The following is a 21784-nucleotide window of genomic DNA, read 5'->3' as shown; positions in this document are numbered from 1 at the left end:
AATAAACAAAGACATAAAAACAAATAAATTCCTGAAGCATGTCTAAAGCAAGTAAACAACCTGCTGGGACAAAAAAGGACAAAGGGGTAAAGGACCACTTAGAGAAACAATGATTGTGTTAAGTAAGTCCTCACTGAAAAAAACCTTACACAAATACTTGTCCTGATCCCACAGCTATTTTGGAATAACAGAGATGAGGCATTGCCAGGAAAGAGGTGATCAAAAAGATACTGAAGTGGCAAGGTAAGGAGAAATGCATCAACAGGATTGCCCTGAACACACCTAAGATTTCTGGCAAACCTGACATTCAAATGGACGAACTGCTTAAAAAATCCACTGTAAAACAGCTGCATCACACCATACACAAACACACCCAAGTTCCTCTTCTCACTCTGTATTTTTGCCCATCTGTAGACTTGCTCTCTGTACCATTATTGTTTTTCACAGCACAAAATTAAATTTCCTCATATGCACTGGCATGAAACACCAATCTTCAACTCCCCTTTTCTCAAGCCTTGCTAGAACTCCACAAACTCACCATTTGATGCACCAAATGCACAATGTGATGTCATTCAGACCTAGGTATCAGATCCCAGGTATCTGCAAGCTAACAGTTTTCCTTCTCCTTCAGAATGTCAGTTTGTATAGTGTATTATTAGAGTGAACATCTTACATTTAAATACACACATTGTATTATAAAGATAATTTGTGTAAGTTTGAGATAGCTGTATTAACCTTTGAGATTTTGTCATTTGTGTATGTAGGACATTTCCAGCCACTGCTGATAATACCAAATGCAATCTGACTAGGAAGTAATTTTCCCATAAAACCATTTTAGACACATTTCAAAGAAAAAAAAAGCACAGTATTGGCACAACTACTGTTCCTGTGCTCCCTTCGGGACATCTTAATAGGTATCCATTATGGAAAAAAAAACCAACCCACAACTAATCTTTATGATTTCTAGTATTTTTATTACATAGAACTATCACTATATGAGAGTATAGCTTCACATATGTTTTAAATGGTGTAAGATGACACTGAAATAAGAAGCAGCTATCCTGCCCTCTCCCATCTCTTAATTTTTATCCCTGAACTGCCCATTCCATGCAGGAAAATGTCTGTGTGGTCACAAACCAAAGTGGATTAAAGAACTGATGCAGTTGCACAGTATGGATGGATGGAGGATGGGATGACTACTTTCAGCAGCCATACTGCGTTACTGCATGTGAGCAATGTTTGCAGAACTACAGGATAAAAGAGTCTGCCCTAATGCAGAGGTCATGTCAGGACCAAAACCAAGGGGATAACATCCTACCACTACTATGATCTCAGACCTTTAAAGGAGAAAAAAAATTGTAATTGCCCTTGTGTTAGGCTCTTTCCCATTGCTACAATGAGGGAAAATACCGTTATATTACATTCTTGTTTCTCATTCTGGTAGTTCTCAACATTTTTAGATCAGCCAGCCATGACTGAAGAACTGGCTATAGCCCAATGTATACCTCAAACTATCATACTGTTTGAGAAAGGTGAAGGAAGCCATTACCTGATAAGTTGTCTATTTGTCCTATTTATTCTAAATGGTATTGTTTGGAGGTGTTCAAGATTTTGAACAGTGTAACTTCTCCCAGGGAGATGCAGAGGTGAAAGTCAAGGAGTGCTAAACAGAGCATGAAACATCAAATGCAATTCACAGCTGCACCCTCCCTACTCCCCTACCTGCAAGATACAGTCTTTAGTCTTTGACTGTTTAAGAATCCTAGTCAAGATTTGCTAATAATTTCCCACAGAGCTTATTTCTTCAAAGATGACAGCAAAACTGCTCTTCAGAACAATACATTTCATAGCAGTATGTTTACATAAATGCTCTTCTCTAAAGGGAAAAATTATATGTATGTATTATTTACACAGATGTACTTCCTCTAAAAATACCATTTGCTACACTTCAGCTGGTGACTAATACACATGCCTGTTCTGCAATAGCAAGGCACCACATACAAACTCTTCAGAAATCATCTTAGTAAGCATTTAACCATTCTACAGAAGTAAAAAGCAAACAATCACATTAAAAACTGAAGAAAACTTTGTACCATGTGTCTGGGAATTGCCTGCTACATTCTCTCTTAAGACAACTATCTAGAGTAGTAATTGGTCACATCACACACAGATGCATCTGTTTTTCTCTCTAGTTCATTGAAAAAAGTCGAGCAGGCCAAGAAGCCAATTTCCAGTGAAGTTATTCTGCCACCTGCTGATGCTTTTATGGATATACTAGGTATTTTAATGGATTTTTTTTTCCAATTAAAAAAAAAAAACCTAATAGAAAAAGAGGGATATTTCTGAACTGGAGAAAAAAATCTGATCTTTAACTGTAAACCACTAATATATTCCAACCTTTTCCTCTCGTTGACATCTCAAGTGTGTGATCCAAAGGATGCTTATGGCCAAGATGGAGGGGGCCGAGGGTGAGGAGGAGAGCCTGGTGCAAGGGAAAAGCCTGGTGGTTTAAAAAAAATAATTTACAAAACCTCATAAAACAAAGTATTTTCATGAATCTTCTAAAATTCACACAGGAAAAATTGTCTAAAAGTCTTTTAGTCTGAAAATTGTCATCCCAAACACTGCTAGATTACAGTATCAAAACAATTAAAGAACTGGTTAAAAGAAATACTGACATTCACTAGTCTACATCACTGAGTGGAGGAAAGAGAAAATAGAATAAGTGATACTGAAAAGGTAACACCTCTCACACTTTCAGTTCAAGCAGTAATACAGCTGAGGATGTAAAAAATTTTACAAAGTTCTTTTCTAACAAGCCAGTGATAATAATGTGGTCATCCCAGCCTTACTGCTGTAGTCCATGCCAGCTGGCAGCACTCACCAATTATTTTCAGGACAGCAGTAACAAGTGCCACCACCTCATGTCAGGCCACGCACAAAACCTTCTCACAGAACTAGAGTGGCTACATCATACGGTGTCCTTATGTTGCTCATCGCTTTGAACACTCAAATATTTGTCTCTAGCGCAGGCAGATAGCATTAGTATCAGAAGAGTTTAGGGAAAAGACTGGAAAAGAATGGGACACCCAATAAAACTGCAGAGGGAAGTTGGGGGCAGGACAGTGACTTGCTGAAAGACGATCCACTCACCTGAAAAATGCCTTCAGATTTTTAATTATTGCAATTCATGAGAAATACCATTCTAAATGTTACCCAAGCTGCAGGACAGAAAAAGCTCTTCCAGGAGAAGGCAAGACTCCACAAAATGAGCATCCATGCAACAGTCTGCTCCATCCCCTATCCTGTCCTGCAAAGGTTTCCTTGTATTAACAGGCCAAGAGAGCTATGCGTGGCCTCTCATTCCAGCATTATTGGAGTAAATTTGCTTAGCTCATGAGACTGGAGGGTGATCAGAAGACAAGACAGCATGGTTAACCACTCTTTGCATTAAACAGACATTTGGTCTACTCTTCATTTAAAGCACTACTAAAAGCTTGTTTCACCTTGCAAAGTTTGGCAGCTGCCCACTGCCATTTACAATGAATATTCAGTTGTTCCTTCAGGCTCTTCATCTCTTTGATATCCTACTGCCTGTTACTACATTAGACAGGCATACACCCTTTTTTTGCCAAGCAGCACATGCACGGCAGCTTCACACTCTTTCAAATGAAGCCTCCTAGCAATTTCTGTTTTTTCCCCTTGGTCAAGTACAGAGATTAGTTCTCAAGACAAAGAGTTCTGCGCCCCACCACTGCTGCTTCTTGGAGCAGTGCTCCAGCAGCTCCCTGAATGAAAGAGCATCACCCACTGCAGGGAGCAACACACAGCTGCACTCTCTCTGCTACGCGGGAAAGGGGGGAAGGACTTGCTGGCCAAGTTAGAGGAGGTCAGCAGTGGTTTTGCCTCTTGCTTCCTTGATTCGCTAGTAGATTTGTCTCATTGCTGAGCCCAGTGAGCAAGACCTGCAACATTAATTACTGCTTTTCATTTCGAAATGAAAATCTATTTCTAATTTGCATACCATGGCAAGGAGATTTTAAGTAGATCTTGAGGGATTTACATGTACCCATTGACTTCGATCTCCATCTGTATCAAATAATTTATATATGCTTAGTATTATTAGCCCTGTATTTTGCAGTAGAATAGCAAAAGTGATTAAAAGACAAAGTAAATCTGTAGCAGAGCTAGACCTAATACAGAAATTGGCCTTTCTTTCTTTTGTAATCAATACTAAATAAACCTGCAAAGAAGCACATGCATGCATAAAAATCAATTTTAAAAAGAAGTGTTTTTACTAGATCGGGTTTCAGAGTTCTGTTTTCTGTACTAAAATGGCAGGTCATACTGTACAAACTCAATATTTTTTCTGCTCCTGAATTTCGTTATCCTTTGCTGCATGTGTATATGCAGTTGTTACATTAAGAATTTATGCAGATGTTTTAGTTTTTACAGTAAGCTAATTTCCTTGTCTGTGCAATAGATGGAAGCCAACTAACATTGCTTCCAGCCTGTCTTGTTGCATTCTAACATGATGAATTTGGGGTTTTTCCCCCATAAGGTATTTTCCCATAGGAATTCCCATAAGGAATGTTATTCCTTGTAGTGCCCTGTTCATATAATTCATGCCCCTTTCAACAAGGCAGATTATTAGATACTTTTCCCTGAAGCCAGATCATCTATTGATAAAACAAGATGTACTACCAAGGCCACACCCTATGATTTGATTAATTTGTTCTCTGACATGTTTTTAATCACACTTGGGACTTCAGTTTTTAAAGGAAACACACCTGGACAGTGCATAAAAAAGAGAGGTCGAGAAGATGACATCTCAGAGCTGTATCATGGCTGGACTGTCGTGTATGTGTCGTCCCCATCCCCGTCTCCCCTATGATTTAAAATGTTAATTATCTTGCATTTGATAATGACCTAAGTTACACATTACATACTCTTATAAGAGCAAATGCATTTTTGACACAGTCCTCATTTAAATAAGTGTTAAACAAAGGACCCCCAGAAACAAGACAAAAGGAAATCCAATGCAACTGTCCCCTTTGGAGTCCGGTGAAATAATTCATAACAAAGTCCCACCAGGAAGAAAATCATGATTCTTCCACTTCCTCTTTGATTTGGCTGTGCTGTAGTTACCAGCTTCTAAATCCAGAAGAAACACTTCTCTTAAGATCTCTTACCCATCAGTTTATTCATTTTTTTATATATACACTAAAAGATCTTAATGAAGATGGAGTAGCAGAAATATTAATGTCCAGCACATTCAAAAGTATCCAAAGACCACATACAAATTTATTGTATAATTTCTCATGTATTGACAAATTGCATTATACTGTGTCAACTCCTGTATACTGTCAAGAAATCAATTATACTGCCACTCAACTCCATGCATCACTCTAAGAACGTGTTGTTAAACTACAATACAGTGCAATAGATATGAAGGGAAAAGCAAAAAATCTTTCTGCCAAGTCAAATCTGAAGATTATTTTAAGGAAGAAAACAGAGATGCTCTTTTGGAATTTATCTGCAACACCTAGATCTCCACGGAAAAAATGCAGAGTGCTTTGGTGAGCACAAGATGTTGAAACCATGGGTTTGCATCTTATTGATCTCACACCCTTTCCAGCAGTAATCTTTTATCCAGGACACTGGCTTGGACCTGACTCAGAGGGAAAAACGCCTCTAAACAAGCTGCCAGAAACTGCTCCTGGAGCACAGGTTTGTTACCCACACACCCACCCTTCACGGGGAAGCGGTTGCCGACCCATTTATTGTCCAGACTCAATCTTATTTAATTTGCGAATTGTGACAAAAATCACAGCCTGAGGTGGTGTAGCTCTGTGACTTGTACATTATGCATCTTTCATTAAAGAAAGAGTAAATGGAGTAACCTATTAATGAATACATCTTGCAGGGCTTGAAAAATGTGAAAACAAACATTTCATAATACATCTTAAAGGGCTTTTCAATTAACATCCTGTTTTGAATACACTGCTGATCCACAGCAGCCCCTGGCAACAGTCTGCCAACATCTCAGCCGAGCATGCTTAGACACTTCTGGCAGTGCCTCCATTCCCCTACACACCAACAACAACCCTATTTATTATCCAGTTTGCCTGATCTATAATGCAATGCGGCCAGGACCTGAAGCTATTTCCTTAAGACTGAATGAGTCAGGACATGAAAATGATAAATCAACATGAAGAAGTTTAAAAGCTGCAAGGAAACTGCTCTAGGTAAAGCCTCTGTAAGGCAAGGATTGCAGCATTCGGAAAGTCAGGGCTTTCCACAGGCTTATCAGCCTGTACTGGGATGCTTTGCTATTTCTCGTTCAACATTGTGATAAGAGTGGCAGACAGATGGACAATGGCTATTTACCTCTGATGCTACATTCAGTCTAAGAAATCTACAGGGTACAGCTATATGACCTTTTGAAGACAAATACAATCATGCTGTGCCTGTGGTCGAAGCAGAATGAAAAACATTAGTGCAATGCCAAGACCAAGGTAACACACAGAGCATCTAGTCAGAATCCAAAGCAGAAGCAAAGCAAACCTACATCTACCTGCAAGCCACTGTTGATACTGAGATGGTACGGAGGAAAAGAGCATATAAATGCAGTAAATCAGACACATTTACTTTTGCTGCAATAAAGAGCTAACTTGCACCAGCCTACATCACCTAGCTGAGAAGAAATACAACAAGCTAGGGAACATGCTGGTACCCGACTCCTGTACCTTCTGAAGCCTCAAGATAATTAAAACACAGTCTTAGTCAATAACAAAAAAAAGGATGTTAGTCATCATGTGCTCATCCGTGCAAATCACCTGGCAGTATTCTAAGCATTAATGCTCTAAGAGAGGCATGGTACTAAAATTATGGTAGATTTTAGTTAGCTTCTGTGTCTTAAGATGAAAAGGTGCTATGGAACATTGCATTATTTAAAAAGAAGAGAAAGAGGCAAAGTCAATAGTTCTGAGAGCTGGCATTCAGCTACTCTACTGTGAAAACGTGGATGAAACAAAGCAACACACCTAGGCACAAGTAAATACAAGTCAGAAGTTTTTGCTGCTCCTCAATTAAAATACATTTGCTTTGCTACAATGATATGCCTGCAGTGGTGACAGCACTTACTCAGAATTCCCCTCATTTTATCTGTTGCATATTTATCTATTTTGTAATATGCATGTTAATGTTAAAACACATTTTTATACATACACAAACACATAGACTTTATATATGGAATTCCTTCCAGTTTTTAAGGAACTGTATTGTTTCCAAATACCACCATTGTTATAGCCTTAGACAATGAGAGCTTCACCATGGAAATTAATTACAGCTGGGACAGAGCAAAATTCCATGCCACCTTATCACAGAGCTCCTAAACTACCTCTGGCTGAGTTCCTTGTCTATTAACATTAAATCTTTAAGTGCTGAATAAATGATGGCATTTGAACCTTTTGCCAAGCTAGAAAGGTCTGAGATCTCCAATACATTTCACATGAATATGAAAGAACAACTAGATGACAGTAATTTCTGGTCATCTATCACCTGGCAATAACCAGTGATCCAGTGGAGCAGTGTACTATGTTTTGGCTGAATGAACAGTCACCGATAAGATTAGACTCTTGATTTAAATTCAGCTAAATGAAATGTCTTCCTTGCCCTCTCCTTTGCTTCCTCCTTGTGTCCTTCATAAATTGAGTTATACAAGTTCTGTTTACTCAGCAAATCTCTTTACAAATGGCCAGGGATCATAATCTTAAGCAGATTCAAAATAGTACCTCCTACAGACTTTGCAGTCTCCCTCTTTACAGCTCACAAAAGGTGGAGGAACTAAGACTCAAAAGTAGATTAGGAATATCAATATCAGTTTTGGGAGTATGGAATATACTATCCGTAACACTGGTCATTGTGGTCACTCCTTAAAGAAAGGAATACTCAGTGCTCATTACTTTATCAAGTCATCTACCAGGGGGAAAAAAAATCAGTAAGAAACCAGTGGTGATGATTTTACTTAAACTGGGCCTATATCCTTCTCTTTAGCTGACCTTGATAAAATAGTCTCCGTAGAGACTTTAAGGAAGGCTGAATTTATAATGAAAGAGCTCCTGGCAGTTTTCATCACCTCAAATTACAATGTGATTTTGATCAGTGCAGAGGACCTAGAAGGATAAATTCTGCAGTGCTTTATTGGCTCCCACTTCCCCCGCAAGCTGCTCACACAGAATCACAGTGGGGAAATCTCTTCCAAGATGACATTAAATTCAGCAAAGAACAATCCCATCTCTTCTCCCCAGTAGCGCTTGGATAGAAGTACACATACACATGACAACATCCTGTATTTGGGAGAGCAGGGTGATACAGCTTCCTGCGGTCCCCTTCAGGCTTACTCTCTGTGAACACACGCAAGACCCACAGGGGAAGCTGCAAGGTGTCCTGCATGCCTTGCATCTTCTGTTTAGCAGCACGCAATCCTCCTAGACCCAAATGAAAGTTAGCCTTAGATCAGGATAGGTGATCTTAACAAAGGCAACACATACAAGAAACAGCTAGCCAAAAGGCTGATTTCACCTTTTACTGGGAGTTCCTTCCCTCATATCAACATCGAAGACTGTTTCCAAGCTTGGCTGGATTCAACACCAATTCCAGGTTTATCAACTGCAACAGTACTCTCAACTGATTAAAGGCAACTTTTACTGCAACTATTCCTATTAGGCAAAGATGTCCCAATTTTTATCTGCATTTTAAACAGCTCCAGGGACATCACTCAAGTTCTTTCTGTTTAGAAGCGAAGTTGAAACTCATATACAGCAACTATAATTATCAACTGGCCTGTTTGTAATGTAAGACTAGAAAAACTCACCACATGAATGTGCCACATACTCCAATACTTCTGTGGAGTGTTTCAAAGTTTTGCTTTCAAGTCTGTAACACTCTACATGATCACTGAGACACAGACGTCCCCAGAGTGTTACAAATGATGAAGCTGCAATATAGGTAAGGAAAAAGGACACAATATTCTTTGTGGAGGGCTTGTGGACACAAATCTCGGGTCAGTTGTGAGCTTATCACACACACTGCTCTCTCTCTCATTCTTCCAATAAACTAAAAATCCTTCATTTACAATAGTCAAAGACAAAATAGTAGAAAATATGATTCTTTGGAATAATTTCAAAATTTTCCTTTTTTCTTTTTCACCTACTTTTGGCAAGTATAAGGAGATGAGAAAAACATACCCAATCCTTCCCCAACAAATGTGAACTGCAAAAATTAGGGCGTTCATAATGTCTCAAGTTTATAACGTACCAGTTTTGTGCTAACTCTACTTCTCTATGTTTTCTAGATGCAAAGCAAAATTACTAACATATTGCCAGATAATATGATTTTAAAAAACCTAAAGCATTGACTTTGACCATGTTAAGGCTGACTGAATTCAAAGTGTGAGTCTTCCCACAACAGCATTGTAGTCCACTGAGATCTTATCCCAGCATATTAAAGTTTCATTTTAACTTAGATTTCAGCCTTACTTTAGGTATTTCATTCAGCTTGGACAGAAACAGAGCAGACAGCTGTACTTTGATGAATTTGTATGTATTAGTAGTCAGTTCACCTTCATACATTATCACTAATAACAGTTTTCCATACCAATGTTGCTTTAAGAGGCATTGCTTAAAACCATCTTTTGCAATAGAGGTTTTACACAGCAAATTAAAAAAAAAATATTTATTTTCACAAGAGGCCTGCAAAGGTGGTGGTGGTGGGGGGAGTTTCTTAGGGATTTTTATTTTCTACAACTCCACTTGGGACAAAATTTTAATGCAGTGTTCCTTTAGGAAAAGAGCTTATTAATTGTAACCAAAACCAACACTGTATTTATGCAAACTCAAATAAGGACAACAAAATCTCATATATCAGAATATAAACAGTTGCCACAGTCCTCATGGGAGTATTTCTCCACTCACCATTCCCTTGCATGGACAAGGGTAAGGCAGGAGAGGAGGTGGTACCTTATTCTGAGCTAAACAGAATATAGAAGACAGACAGACAGGTCTGTTGTAGTAAATTTTATGTTCCTTAGTCTTTGCCATCTGGCAAATGATTCGTGGCTCATGTGAAACGAGTGGGTGGTCATGGTCCAGTTTGCACCAAACGTTTTTCAGGATCATGGGAAAACAAAACAAAACATTGCAATTGGCACCAGTCACTGCTCTTGTTAGTGGCTTTCAACAGGCAAAGGACCAAACAAAACTGAAGACTAAACCACTCCCTCCCACAGAACTGGTCACAATTTCATAAGGAGATAAAATTAAGATCATATAAGAGAGGAAGTCTGCAATGCCTCTGGTTCTGTCATTCTGTTTGAAATACAGAAAGCAGAGATTTCAGCCCTAAGGACAACCAGTGACTTGACCTTCTGTGCTCCGATAATTAACCCATCTATGAATATCAACTTTGGAGCCATGAAAGGCACGTGAAATTTACAGCTCTGATCTCTTTTTCTGGGTAGATCTAATCCTAAAATCATAGTATGGCATTATATAAGGTTATTATCTAGGGGAAAAAAAAAATGTCTTAGCACAACAGGCTCAACAACATGATGGGTAAAAAATTACATGCAGGATGCAAGCTGAGGCACTGCTGCCAGCCTTGAATTTGTTTTAATAACAGCTGTGGCAAGTGAAACGTCTTTTATAAAATTTTATTTATAGATGAACAACAATGCTTAACAGCAGGTTTTCTACATTACGGAATCATGTTTCAAAGGTTATCCTGCTGATAAATAGCCAAATACTACAGCATTTACGTTGCTTCAAATTTAACACAATGCAGACTTTTCAAGCACAAATAACTTTAAAGGAAACCATATGGTAACAGCAGACTTGTTTTTCCTTAACAACCTGGAATGCTTTCATTCTGAACTTAAAAGTTAAAAAGGGTTCAGGAGTGGATGTGTACAACATCCCTTTTATTTCGAAGAACAACACTCATTTAGCATATGGCAACAGTGTGAAACAGCACAATTAGATCCTTTTAATTCAATATACCAACTCACTGAGCAACTTTAAATCGTACTTCAGCCATGGCTGAACAACAAAAGCAAACCCTGTTTGCTTAAACAGCACCAAAGCAACTACAAAAAGGCAAGATGGATTATGCTCTGTTCCTAGCATCAGGGAACAATGATTGAAATAATATTTATTAATTTTTAAGGATTTGCTTAGTAGCTTATAATTTTGAAGTAAAGGATCTGAACAAATAATCCTGCAAGTTCTCAACAGCTTTCCTTTCACAAACCAAAACTTACATGGGAACGCTGTCAAAGTATCCAGACAAAAATATTAATCTGACTAAATCTGGAATATTAATAAGAGAAAGAAAAACATTTTTTCCTATAATCTCTTTAATATTTTAATCTTAGATTTTATTTGCAATGACTGTGGAATAAACATTTACAGACCAAAGTTAGGATTTTGTTTATGGTCCCCCTCTACTTCCCCCGTTTTCAGGGATACACCTGGCTTCTCAGGATCCCAGAGGGAGCTTGTAATACCAGCAGGAAAAAAGGGCATTTTGAGACTTGCTGACTGTACATATTTGACACAGAAAGTCATGTCTATATGATTTTTTGTGATTGCTTTTTAGGACACAACCACCTATTTAGAGTCATCACAGTAAATGTGTACTGAAAAATTCTAAATGTTGCAAGAAAGAAAAGTTACTAGCACAGCAGAACAGTTAAATTTACACAGAAATGTAACGTACAAATACACACTTGACTACCCTTTAATGAAAAATTAGCAAAGGCAAGGATGCATTAAGGTAAAAACTACTGTGGTTTGCTTAGCTATGCTTTCTTTTTTTTCAGCATAGCAATATAGTCTTGAATCAACAGGAAACCTCTTTCATCCATCTGATGATACATAGCAACGACGAAACCTCTCAGAGGACATGCTGTATTTCTAGGTGCTTAAAATACGTTGACATTTTAACAATACATATTCTTAAGTTAGTCTAGCAATAGCAGACAAACAGAAGCCCTGGCAAAGCTGGTTGAAACCTGTCTAGGCCTGACCAGCAGCAAGAAGACCCTAGCTTACTTACATTTCCCCCCCCACTTCCTTTTCAGAAACAAACTTCCCAAACAAAACCAAGGAATAACACACACAACAGGTATACATCATTAAACAAATTCTAAAGCTGTATCTTTGCTGCCATCAGACTGCTGCAGGCAGGCAGCTGGTACTACCTTTACTCCAACAGCAGAAAAGTGTGAGTGGCAGAGGCTGGAGGGCACATCCTCAGGCTTGCTGGGAACACTGGGTACTAAACGTGGGTTGCTGGTTCAGGTATGCATGCTGCTACTATGCCTGCAGCAGTATTGTACACTTACCATAAATGTACTGATCAGGAAATCGATCTTTTAGGGTCACCTATTTCAAAAGCAGCAGTTTTTCCTTTGAAGCTATTAATTCTAAAGAAGAGATGGAAAACATATTGCTAATGCCCTGAGAAATATATTTATCTCAATTCAATTAAAAAAAACAGCATTCACATTTGCACAATGTTTTTTCCTACTTACAAAAAGAATTTCTCCAAATCTCATCGGACAAGATTAAAAGATTTCATGACTGACTGGTCAGCCATAAGCCTAAACATATTTTAAAATAAGTAAAAAAATATATAATGGAATACTACAGAACTCAGCTTATGGCACATACAGTGTTTCTTAAGTCATCAGACTTAGCCGATACACAATTTTTAACCAGTGAGCAAAGCAGGAGTACAGCATAATTACCATAAAACTTGATAAGGTTCTGAAGAACAGGGGGAAAAAAACTACCACTAACACAAAAAAACCAAAACACAACCCAACACAAAAACAAAAACCCAGCAAGGCCAAGCTGTTGAATCTCTTACCGATATATACACCCAGCATTATTCAGCGAGAGAAAGGTAAAGGAAGGTCACTGATCTGTTCTCTGCTGTCTGCTCTGGTTTGTGGGACTTGTTACCCCCTTAAAGCACATGTGCATAAATTAAGGATAGGTATTTCTTGACTTTAACAAGCCACCCATATTATCTGTGGTTGCTCAAAACAGTGTAACTCCAACTGTCACCAGGTGGAGAGAAAGCAGTTTCAAAAACTATTTTAATATCTACAGTTGCTCATATACACTAGTTAAGGAAACTGCTTTGTAAAACATACAGTATGCCAAGAGCTGTTATACCGATGTCTTAATTTCTACAGGTCTTTCATCTCAAAATAGGAAACTATATAGAACTAGTTCCATAGGCTTCCTGTAGGCTGGGTTTCCACTAACATTTTACATGAGTGTAACATGATGCTTGATGCCATATGGAAGATTCCCGGTTTCATTTGTGTTAGATCAACAGCACTATTCTGTTCAAGACAGAGAGGCAGAGAGAACATGAGCAGCCTGTGGAAAGAGGATGGCACCGATTTTTCCAGTAAAGCTGTCCACTTCAAGACACTGTGAAATTACAACCTCAAAACAGTGTGCAAAATAAATAGACATTTTATAATTTTTAACACCTGCATGTTATAGGATGACTCCTGTGTGTAGGCATAAGTTCTGTAATGTCACTGAAGTGTAGCAACACCTGAGACTGGAAGAAAGCTGCTTTTACAACAGCCTATATGTTATGCAACTGTTCATCACAAAAAGCCAAAAGCCATAATTTTTATTGCAAGAACAATATAAGTAAGGAAAATTCAGCAACATAACAACAATTTAGCGAGTAACAAACTGTGAAAAACTAAAAGAAATACTTTAATCATAGCAACTAGTATGGGCCTTGGCTTCATACTTCTTCATAAAAGTTGCCTTTAGACCATTCAGGATTCTCCAAAACTATATTCCAAGATCTACTCTCCCATTGTAACAGGGATAACCTACACACCAAGCACTTCTGTGGAGACTGGTCTTCCAAACACAGTCCTGGACTATTTGTGAAAGCCATAACGTGATACCGGCAATGCCAGCACTGCAGACTGACCCCAGCACAAAGCAAGCTGCTCCAACACAGACAGCACACCCAGTCCCAGTCAGCTCTGAAAACGTTAGTGACAGCTAGTTAGGAAAAGTTACAAAAGAGGGAAAAAAGTCAGCTTGAATGACTGAAAAGATTAAGGAAAGAGTTAAAGAAGTAACTGCATAGTTTCTTTAAATAACAATTCAAAGCATAGGAGGCAGGACACTCGATATAAGTATGTAAAAAACATTGTTATGAACAGAAAACATATTTATTCTTCTACAACTAATTGTACCTTGGAGGAAATCATCTATACTTACCCCAGAGAAATATGCTCCAAACCAAAATGCATTCTCTTTGCCTGAGTGAAGTTTACCAATTTTTTTGGTTGGTTGGTTGGTTAGCTTTCTTGTTTGTTTGGGGTTTTTAACCTTTTTTTCATAAAAACCTGACCCTAATGGAGTATCAAGGTGAAGAGCAACACTCAAGAAAAATGAGTGGAGGAAGACCTGCATGTATTTAGAGCACTGGACAACTCAGACCGACCATGGAAGGCCAGAGGGTTAATCCTGCCAGGATTTGAGTTTGTGGTTCTAGAAAAACAGGATTTAAAACATAAAGCATAGACCACAGAAGTATTCTCCCTCCACAACATTATACTGGACATGCTGACGTACCAATCTTAACAGCAAATCATATCATGTTACAAAAAAGCTTGATTGAAATTTTGGAAGCTAATAGGGAGAAGAAATATTTAGTAGCAGTTGAAATGTTTTCCTTGTCACTTTTTAATCACATTTTCTGTGAGGGCACTAACAACAAAATATTGATAGTTGCTCCTAGGTCTGTTCATTTGAAAAAGAAAACTTTCTTAGTGTCTAATTTGTGTGTACTGTAATATCCTTTATGCTTAAGATATTACTGCAGTTCAACACCAACCATAAGGCAGGCCTCTCTGATTGCTAGGATGTGACTGGTAAATATAAGGCATTTTTCTGGTACAGCTACAGGAACTATTAAAACCAACTACTATCAGAACTGCCAAATCTGCAGAATCACTGAAGCCTTCAGGAAAACTTTGGAAAAGATCACCTATTTTGCAATAAGTCTCTTCATATCCATAGCTGCCTTGTAACACAATATATGATTCAATTACAAATTTTAATAACTGCTTGTATAATACACAAATGTAGCAACAACACTGTAAATCAAATCTAACATGAGAACAGTATGCAAAATGAGAGACTGTGATCTGTAGATTAACGTTCAGGCTGCTGCTAAGCCCCTGTGGATCTTAGTCAAATAAACCCAGTACAGGAGTAGGTACCAATCCACACACATGACCCAGAAGGCAGATGTCTGTCCCAGAAACTGATTAAAAAAGCACCTGCCCTGCATTAGGAGAATTCAAATTCACAGCTCTCACTTCAAGAAGAAAATGTTCTCCTAGTCAAACTATGACTTAAACTGTAATGCAGACTCTCTATGACCTTCCGTTCATCTTTGGCCTCTGCAGAGCAAAAAAAAATAAACTGGGAAAATTCTTAGTGCTCAAGCCTACACAAATATCAATCCTGTCTCTGCAATACAGTCAGGACTGTACTCCTCTTGCCCAAGCACCAGTTTATACAGAGATGTTAATTATGGAAGTGTTCATCTGCACTGAACACCACTCTGAGCAGGATCTAGGACTGTTATTTCAAAACCGTGCTCTAATGGATTAAAATCACTCTTCACTGTTCTCTCCCAGGTCTCAAGAATAATGCCTAATGCCTGCAGCAGACTCTGCTCCTGCCACACCAGCCGTTACAGGAGTCCAATATCTAGATCTGTAGACCACCACTATCATTTGTTACATTAGTGCCCATAAGTTCTATTCAGGGGTCAAGACTGTGCTGTACATCCTACGCTGTACATCCTACACTGTACAACCCCAGATGAATACACTGACATTCAACCCACCTTTCCTGCCCCGAGCAACCTTCAGTGAACAATATGCAGGTAGCTCCAATGCAGCTGTGTCTACTGCATGCAGTGGATGTGGAAGTAGTTTCTCTTCACAGCAGGGTCAGATCAATGGTTTATCTAATCCAGTACTCTGTCCCTGATCGTAGCAACAAGAGAGCACATTGTACTGTAGGAAGTGGCTGAGCTATTCCTCTTGAACTTCCTTAGCAACTACAGTCATTAAACTAGTGATGTTAGAGGGTATACCTCTAATAATTCCCTTTAGAATCTGTTTATAGCATGTATTCATGAATTTGCCTGATCTCAGAAATCTCTTACCTGATTTCTGGATGGGTTCTCCTTGGGTTTTTTTTATTATTATTTTTAATAATAGAAAGGAAAATTTGATTTTAAAATTCTTCTGGAATTAACAGAAGCACACTCTTTAGCTTTCAATAACACAAGTCTACCTCCAATTGCAGACTCCTCTGCAGACTTCCAAGGTACTCTTGGGTAAGACACCATTTGTCCAACTCTTTAGTTTAACACTGATGTGCATGTAGAAGCTTCATCTGTAATAAGGAGCTACTGAATATCAGATTTAAGGCATTCCTTGAGTGACTGAAGTTCTTATAGAGATGGATGCCAGGATGAATACAACAAAGTCAGAAAAACTGGTAAGGGACAAGTCAGCCCTAAGGCTCAGCTGCTACATTTTACTGTACTTAGCTTTGGCACTTGCTTAATTCAATAAAATTAGAGGTGGATCCTCATAACAAAGTGTCATTATTTCCAGAAGAGAAACAACAATCCCAGACACTGTGTAGACATGCAGGCTTTAGTACAAAGTGTGCTGCTTCTAGACTATGGACAGCACATCCTGCAACAGTAATAATCTGTAGTCCCATCAGTCACCCTGGTGAATCCATGGCTCAAATGCATGTTTGATATGCACATGTTCAGATTTTTTTTCAGGCCCATTATTCATCAGCCTTAGGTACACACACGTGTGTACCTAACAACTACACAAATGCCAGTTAGCTTAAGTAATCAGCCATCCATTCCTATATAGTCATAAAACATTACAATACCTTGCAGATAGCGAGCAAAATATGGCAAGAGTAGTAAAACTTGGATTCACCTCATCTAAGTAGTTAAGTGAGCAGCATAGGTTTGGGATCCCTCCCTTCTGAGGATTGCTTTAGTTATGAGGAAATAGATGCAAGGGAACATTCTTTCTTGGGGCGGGGGCAGAGACACCAGGGGCTAATGTGTATGTATGTCTGTGCAGTGCATGTAAAGTTTGACATAAAAAGGATGTGCCACATAGACTTCAAGCTGGGAAGTAAACGAGCAATAGATAAGACAGACTGTGTGTGATGCCATGCTGTGCATACATACACTCATGTCCTGCTCTAACTTCTAATTAGATAAAAGAAGGTCCCCACAGCTTAATATTGCTCTAAGACTCATGGAATCCCTCTAAAGCCTTGCGTGAAGTCAAACATTTACTCATTTTATATAACCTTTTATAGAAAACTGCCATCCCTTGGTAAAGTACTGCAGTCACTGCCAGGCTGGGTTGTATTTGAAATGGCAATGACAGATGAAGACCCACAGCCCCAATGTAACGTCCTGATTAATCCACTCTCTCCCCCTTGGTCTTGACAAACACATCAGACACGACAACAGAAAAGTACTCAATGTTTACACTGCTCAAAGCCTCAGTCACATTGCTCATTTTCTCAGGCTCACCCACAATAACAGTATATAATTGGTTTCATGGATGAGGAAAGTGCCAAAAAAGAAATCATTAAAACCAACTAGAAGATGATTACTGCTTTGTGACTCCAACCCATAAGCTTCAAACTTGAGTAGAACTCATTCTACTTTCTTTAATTAATCCCTCTGCTTCTGCCATGCAGCTAATTCATAACATTTCCTCCTGAACTGATGATTAAAAAGGAAAAGCAGCTAGTATAAACAAAGAGCAGCATTACTGTCTTCTGTCCCATCAGGATATTTTCCAAAGCTACAGGTGAAAAATGACCACTAAAATTTCTGATCCCTTGGCCGGATGAGCATACAAAACTTAACATAATGCAATCACTACCTGAAACACGTTATTGACACACAATGAGGTCTGGAGAGCTGAGACTTAGTGAGACAGCACTAAAGCACTGAAAACATCAACTCCATAATACTTCTTATCTTCTAGCCCTTTGTAACTATACCTACACAGGCACATGTCTTACAAATTCACTCAATTTTAATTCATGCTACTTCAAATAATAATGGTGTTCAATCACCTTCACCTTTGTTTCTGCTGCAGCACAGACTGCAGTGAGACCTGCTGTCTCCCAACAATTCCACATACTTCCAAGTTATGTCAAGAAAATAGTTGTGAACTATTCTACTAGTCATTTTACTTGTCCACATCCTCAAAGGTCAAAACAAACATTAGTAATATGCACTGATCCTATATTACATGAGTTTGACAAAAGTAGAAACGGGTTTTTGAACATCCATTCTTACACAAAACCCTCAAAAATACAGAACTAGAACTTAAAATCTCAGCTATTGTCTTGTAAATGTTCTCATAGGCCAGCACAATAGAAAACTTCAGTGGTCAGCAGATATGACCTTAAATTCCTTTCCTTCCAAAGCACAAATGCTATCCTTACTTCTCTGAGAATCCAAAACTGTAGCGTCTCATGATTACTATGCCCAAGACGTCCTCTGCCCACCACACCACCCACCAATTCCTTCCCTGTTTGTGAACAGCAGGTCCAATGGGGCATCTCCCCTGGCTGGCTCATTGACCAGCTGTGTCAGGACATTATCTTCCACACACTCCAGGAACCTCCTGGACTGTTTCCTCTCCACTGTGTTGTATTTCAAGTGGATATCTGGTAGGTTGAAGTCCCCCATAAGAACAAGGGCTAGTGATCTTGCAACTTCTCTCAGCTGCTTGTAGAATGCTTCATCCCAGTTGGGTGGTCTGTAACGGACTCCCACCATGATATCCTGCCTTGTTGGCTTCCCTTGATTTCTACCCATGAACACTCAACCCTGTTGTCACCATCATTCAGCTCTAGGCAGTCGAAACACTCCCTGACATACAGAGCTACCCCACCACTTCTCCTTCCTTGCTTATCCCTTCTGAGGAGTTTGTAGCCATCCATTGCAGCACTCCAGTCATGCGAGTTATCCCACCGTGTTTCCATGATGGCAACTATGTCATCTCCCTGCTGCATGCTGGCTTCCAGCTCCTCCTGCTTGCTGCCCATGCTTTGGGCACTGGCACAGATGCACTTCAGCTGTGCTATCAATCTCACCTCCAGCCCTGGCATGCCACCACCTGGCTCATCTCTAATGAGCTTGGGTTTATTCCCTTCCCCCTTGGAATCTAGTGTAAAGCTCTCTCGATGAGCCCTGCTAACCCCTGACACCCCTCTGAGACAGGTGAACCCCATCTGTTGCCAGCATGCCTGCTGCCATGTAAACTGACCCATGATAAAAAAAATTGGATTAAATCAATTTCTACATGATCAAAGCCTCAAGACTTGTATCTGCCTTTTCTAAGGGTGAAGGACCACAAATAATAAAAACACAACACACCTCTAGCTTCAAACTACACAGGTTCCAAACACCTCACTGCAAACACCATGTGTGTACACACAGACCTCCGCAGCAGGCCCCTCAGCAAACTCTCAGAGTGGAGGTCTCAAAGCACAAACATCCATGTATTCCAGATATCACTCCAAGCACAATTGTGTCCATTTGTACCCATGTGCCTGATGGTTTTCATGCATCTGACCCAAGCCCACTGAAATCCCTTCGGCAGACTACACCAGGTTTCCAGTTCCTCCAGCTCCTAGATGTCACCTCAGCCACACCTGCAGCAGGAGGATGTCCCAGAAATTCAAGCTGGAGAGGAGCAGGTTACAAATCAGCAGCTAAGAGAAAGTAACAGCCATAACCCCATGGTGTGTTTCAAAATGATTTTGTTGCACGTTGCACACTCACACTGACAGACACTGCTGACTTGGGTAAGGAGCAGAGCTTTGCCCAACTGATGGCTGACCTGAGCAGAAGGTGTTTCAATGGAAATTTAACTCATGTATACAAGATGTTGTACTGCTGGAAAACCAGTGACGTTGCAATCATGGGAAAGCCCCACACCACTGGCTTGTGTGAAAGTCAGTCTACAGCGCACAGCCTAGAAACAACATTATCTAGCCAACGGCAAATGGCAGTCATCTATTGCTCAAGTGTTCTCAGGGGAGCAGAGCCAAAGGCTGGAATTACACAATCAAGGTAACTTTTCTACTCCACCCTACTAGGCAAATGCCTACAAGTTCTCATCTGGAAGAAAAAGAAAAAAAAAAAATCAATATTTTCTTAGCTACACCCTTGAAGTTTCACTCTGCACTTAACAAGAGAAACTAAACAAGGAAATGTTAATTGCCATTTTCATTGGCCTGAGGCTGAGGGCTTCGCTCATGCTGTAGGCCACATCCAGCAGAATTGGGAAAACGAAGGTGAATTAAAATAACTATCATTTACAGCTTTATCGGCTGTACTCAGTGAGGCCTGTAGGAATATCCAGCCTATTTTCTACCAACAAAGCACTGTCTTCTCTGCAGTATTTTCCAGCATATCAGCCTAGTCTGGTTTTTAAAGTTCCAAATACAGGAACTTTTGCCAGCTCCAGGGAAAATTTACCACATCCTTTCACTGGTACTTGGATCTTCTGCCAGTTACAGTCAGATGTACAGAACTGAGCCAAAAAGTTTTATGCTACATATTCTTCATCCAATACAAATTATTTCTAGACCTAAAGCCATACAGTCATTTGAAAAGTGTAAGTTAGAAGAGAATATTCAAGAAAAATTATTTCCACACACAAGCATGTTTCTAAGGATCTCTAAGTCAGTCTTTATTGGCTGCAAATAAAAATGGAAATTGGGAAATATTAAGGCAGCCTTCTGTCTTGTTTCAGAGATTAGGAAACTTGCAGATACACTGACCACTGTCATTACTTAAGACTATACAGAAAACGTAGAGCAAAACCAGGAACAGAGTGAAACCTACACAGAAAACGTAGAGCAAAACCAGGAACAGAATGAAACCTGCACAGTACCCTAATCTACCGATTAGATTGTGGATTTTCACGCTCAAAGGTGGCAAACAGGTTTCAAGGGGCCATGACCATCCTTTCTTTATGATATATCAAGTATGGAGCCAAAACTTTACCTCATTTTAAACAAACAAACAAGTAAGAAAAAAAAAAAAAAAGGACCACCATATGGAAAATTCTGAGAGCACCATTCTCTTAAACCATATCTGGAGAAAGAGGTACAAAGAAGATATTTCTGATGAAGATCAAGTGAATCACTGTAAATTTAAGCAAAAATTGTTCTTTAAAATCATTACTTTGGTATTATTGTCATGTTTGGAAATGCTTCCCCAGAACAAGGAGGTTTTGTCACTGGCTTTTTTTTTTTTCCCCTCTCTCCCTTTTTAGAGAAAGCAGACACAAAAATACACATGGAAGTGAAATGTCTGCCCTTCTCTTTGTTGTCATTAGTTTAAAAGAATACAAGAAAAAAAATGCAGTTTTTTCTTTTACAAGTCCCATCTGTGAAAGACTTTCAAGTCAACATGACTGTACATCTGTGCAGAATGAACTGGGTTTTAAGGACTACCAATAAATGTATTGTGAATCACTTTTGAACTCCCAGTTGAGCCAACATTCTGCTTTTTGTCCACACTTAAACAACATTGTGCTTTCAAAATATGAAGTTTTACTTCTTTCTTTAAA

General features: G+C 39.2%; 1 protein-coding gene across 14 annotated transcripts in view; it reads right to left on the bottom strand.

Annotated features, from left to right (window-relative positions):
- RAD51B (RAD51 paralog B) overlaps positions 1-21784 on the bottom strand; it is a 431140-nt gene that overhangs the window by 275460 nt on the left and 133896 nt on the right. For 2 of the 14 annotated variants that reach the window (XM_080396528.1, XM_080396527.1), the window contains exon 9: positions 2398-2500. The exons of the other annotated variants lie outside the window; for them this stretch is intronic. In XM_080396528.1, the coding sequence (XP_080252654.1) occupies positions 2398-2500 (103 nt within the window). The remainder of the gene's footprint in view (positions 1-2397; positions 2501-21784) is intronic. 14 annotated transcript variants of the gene reach the window in all.

The sequence above is a fragment of the Falco punctatus genome (genome assembly GCF_963210335.1).
Source record: "Falco punctatus genome assembly, chromosome: 7".
NCBI classification, from domain to species: Eukaryota; Metazoa; Chordata; class Aves; order Falconiformes; family Falconidae; genus Falco; species Falco punctatus.
This window is presented reverse-complemented; position numbering and strand designations above follow the sequence as displayed.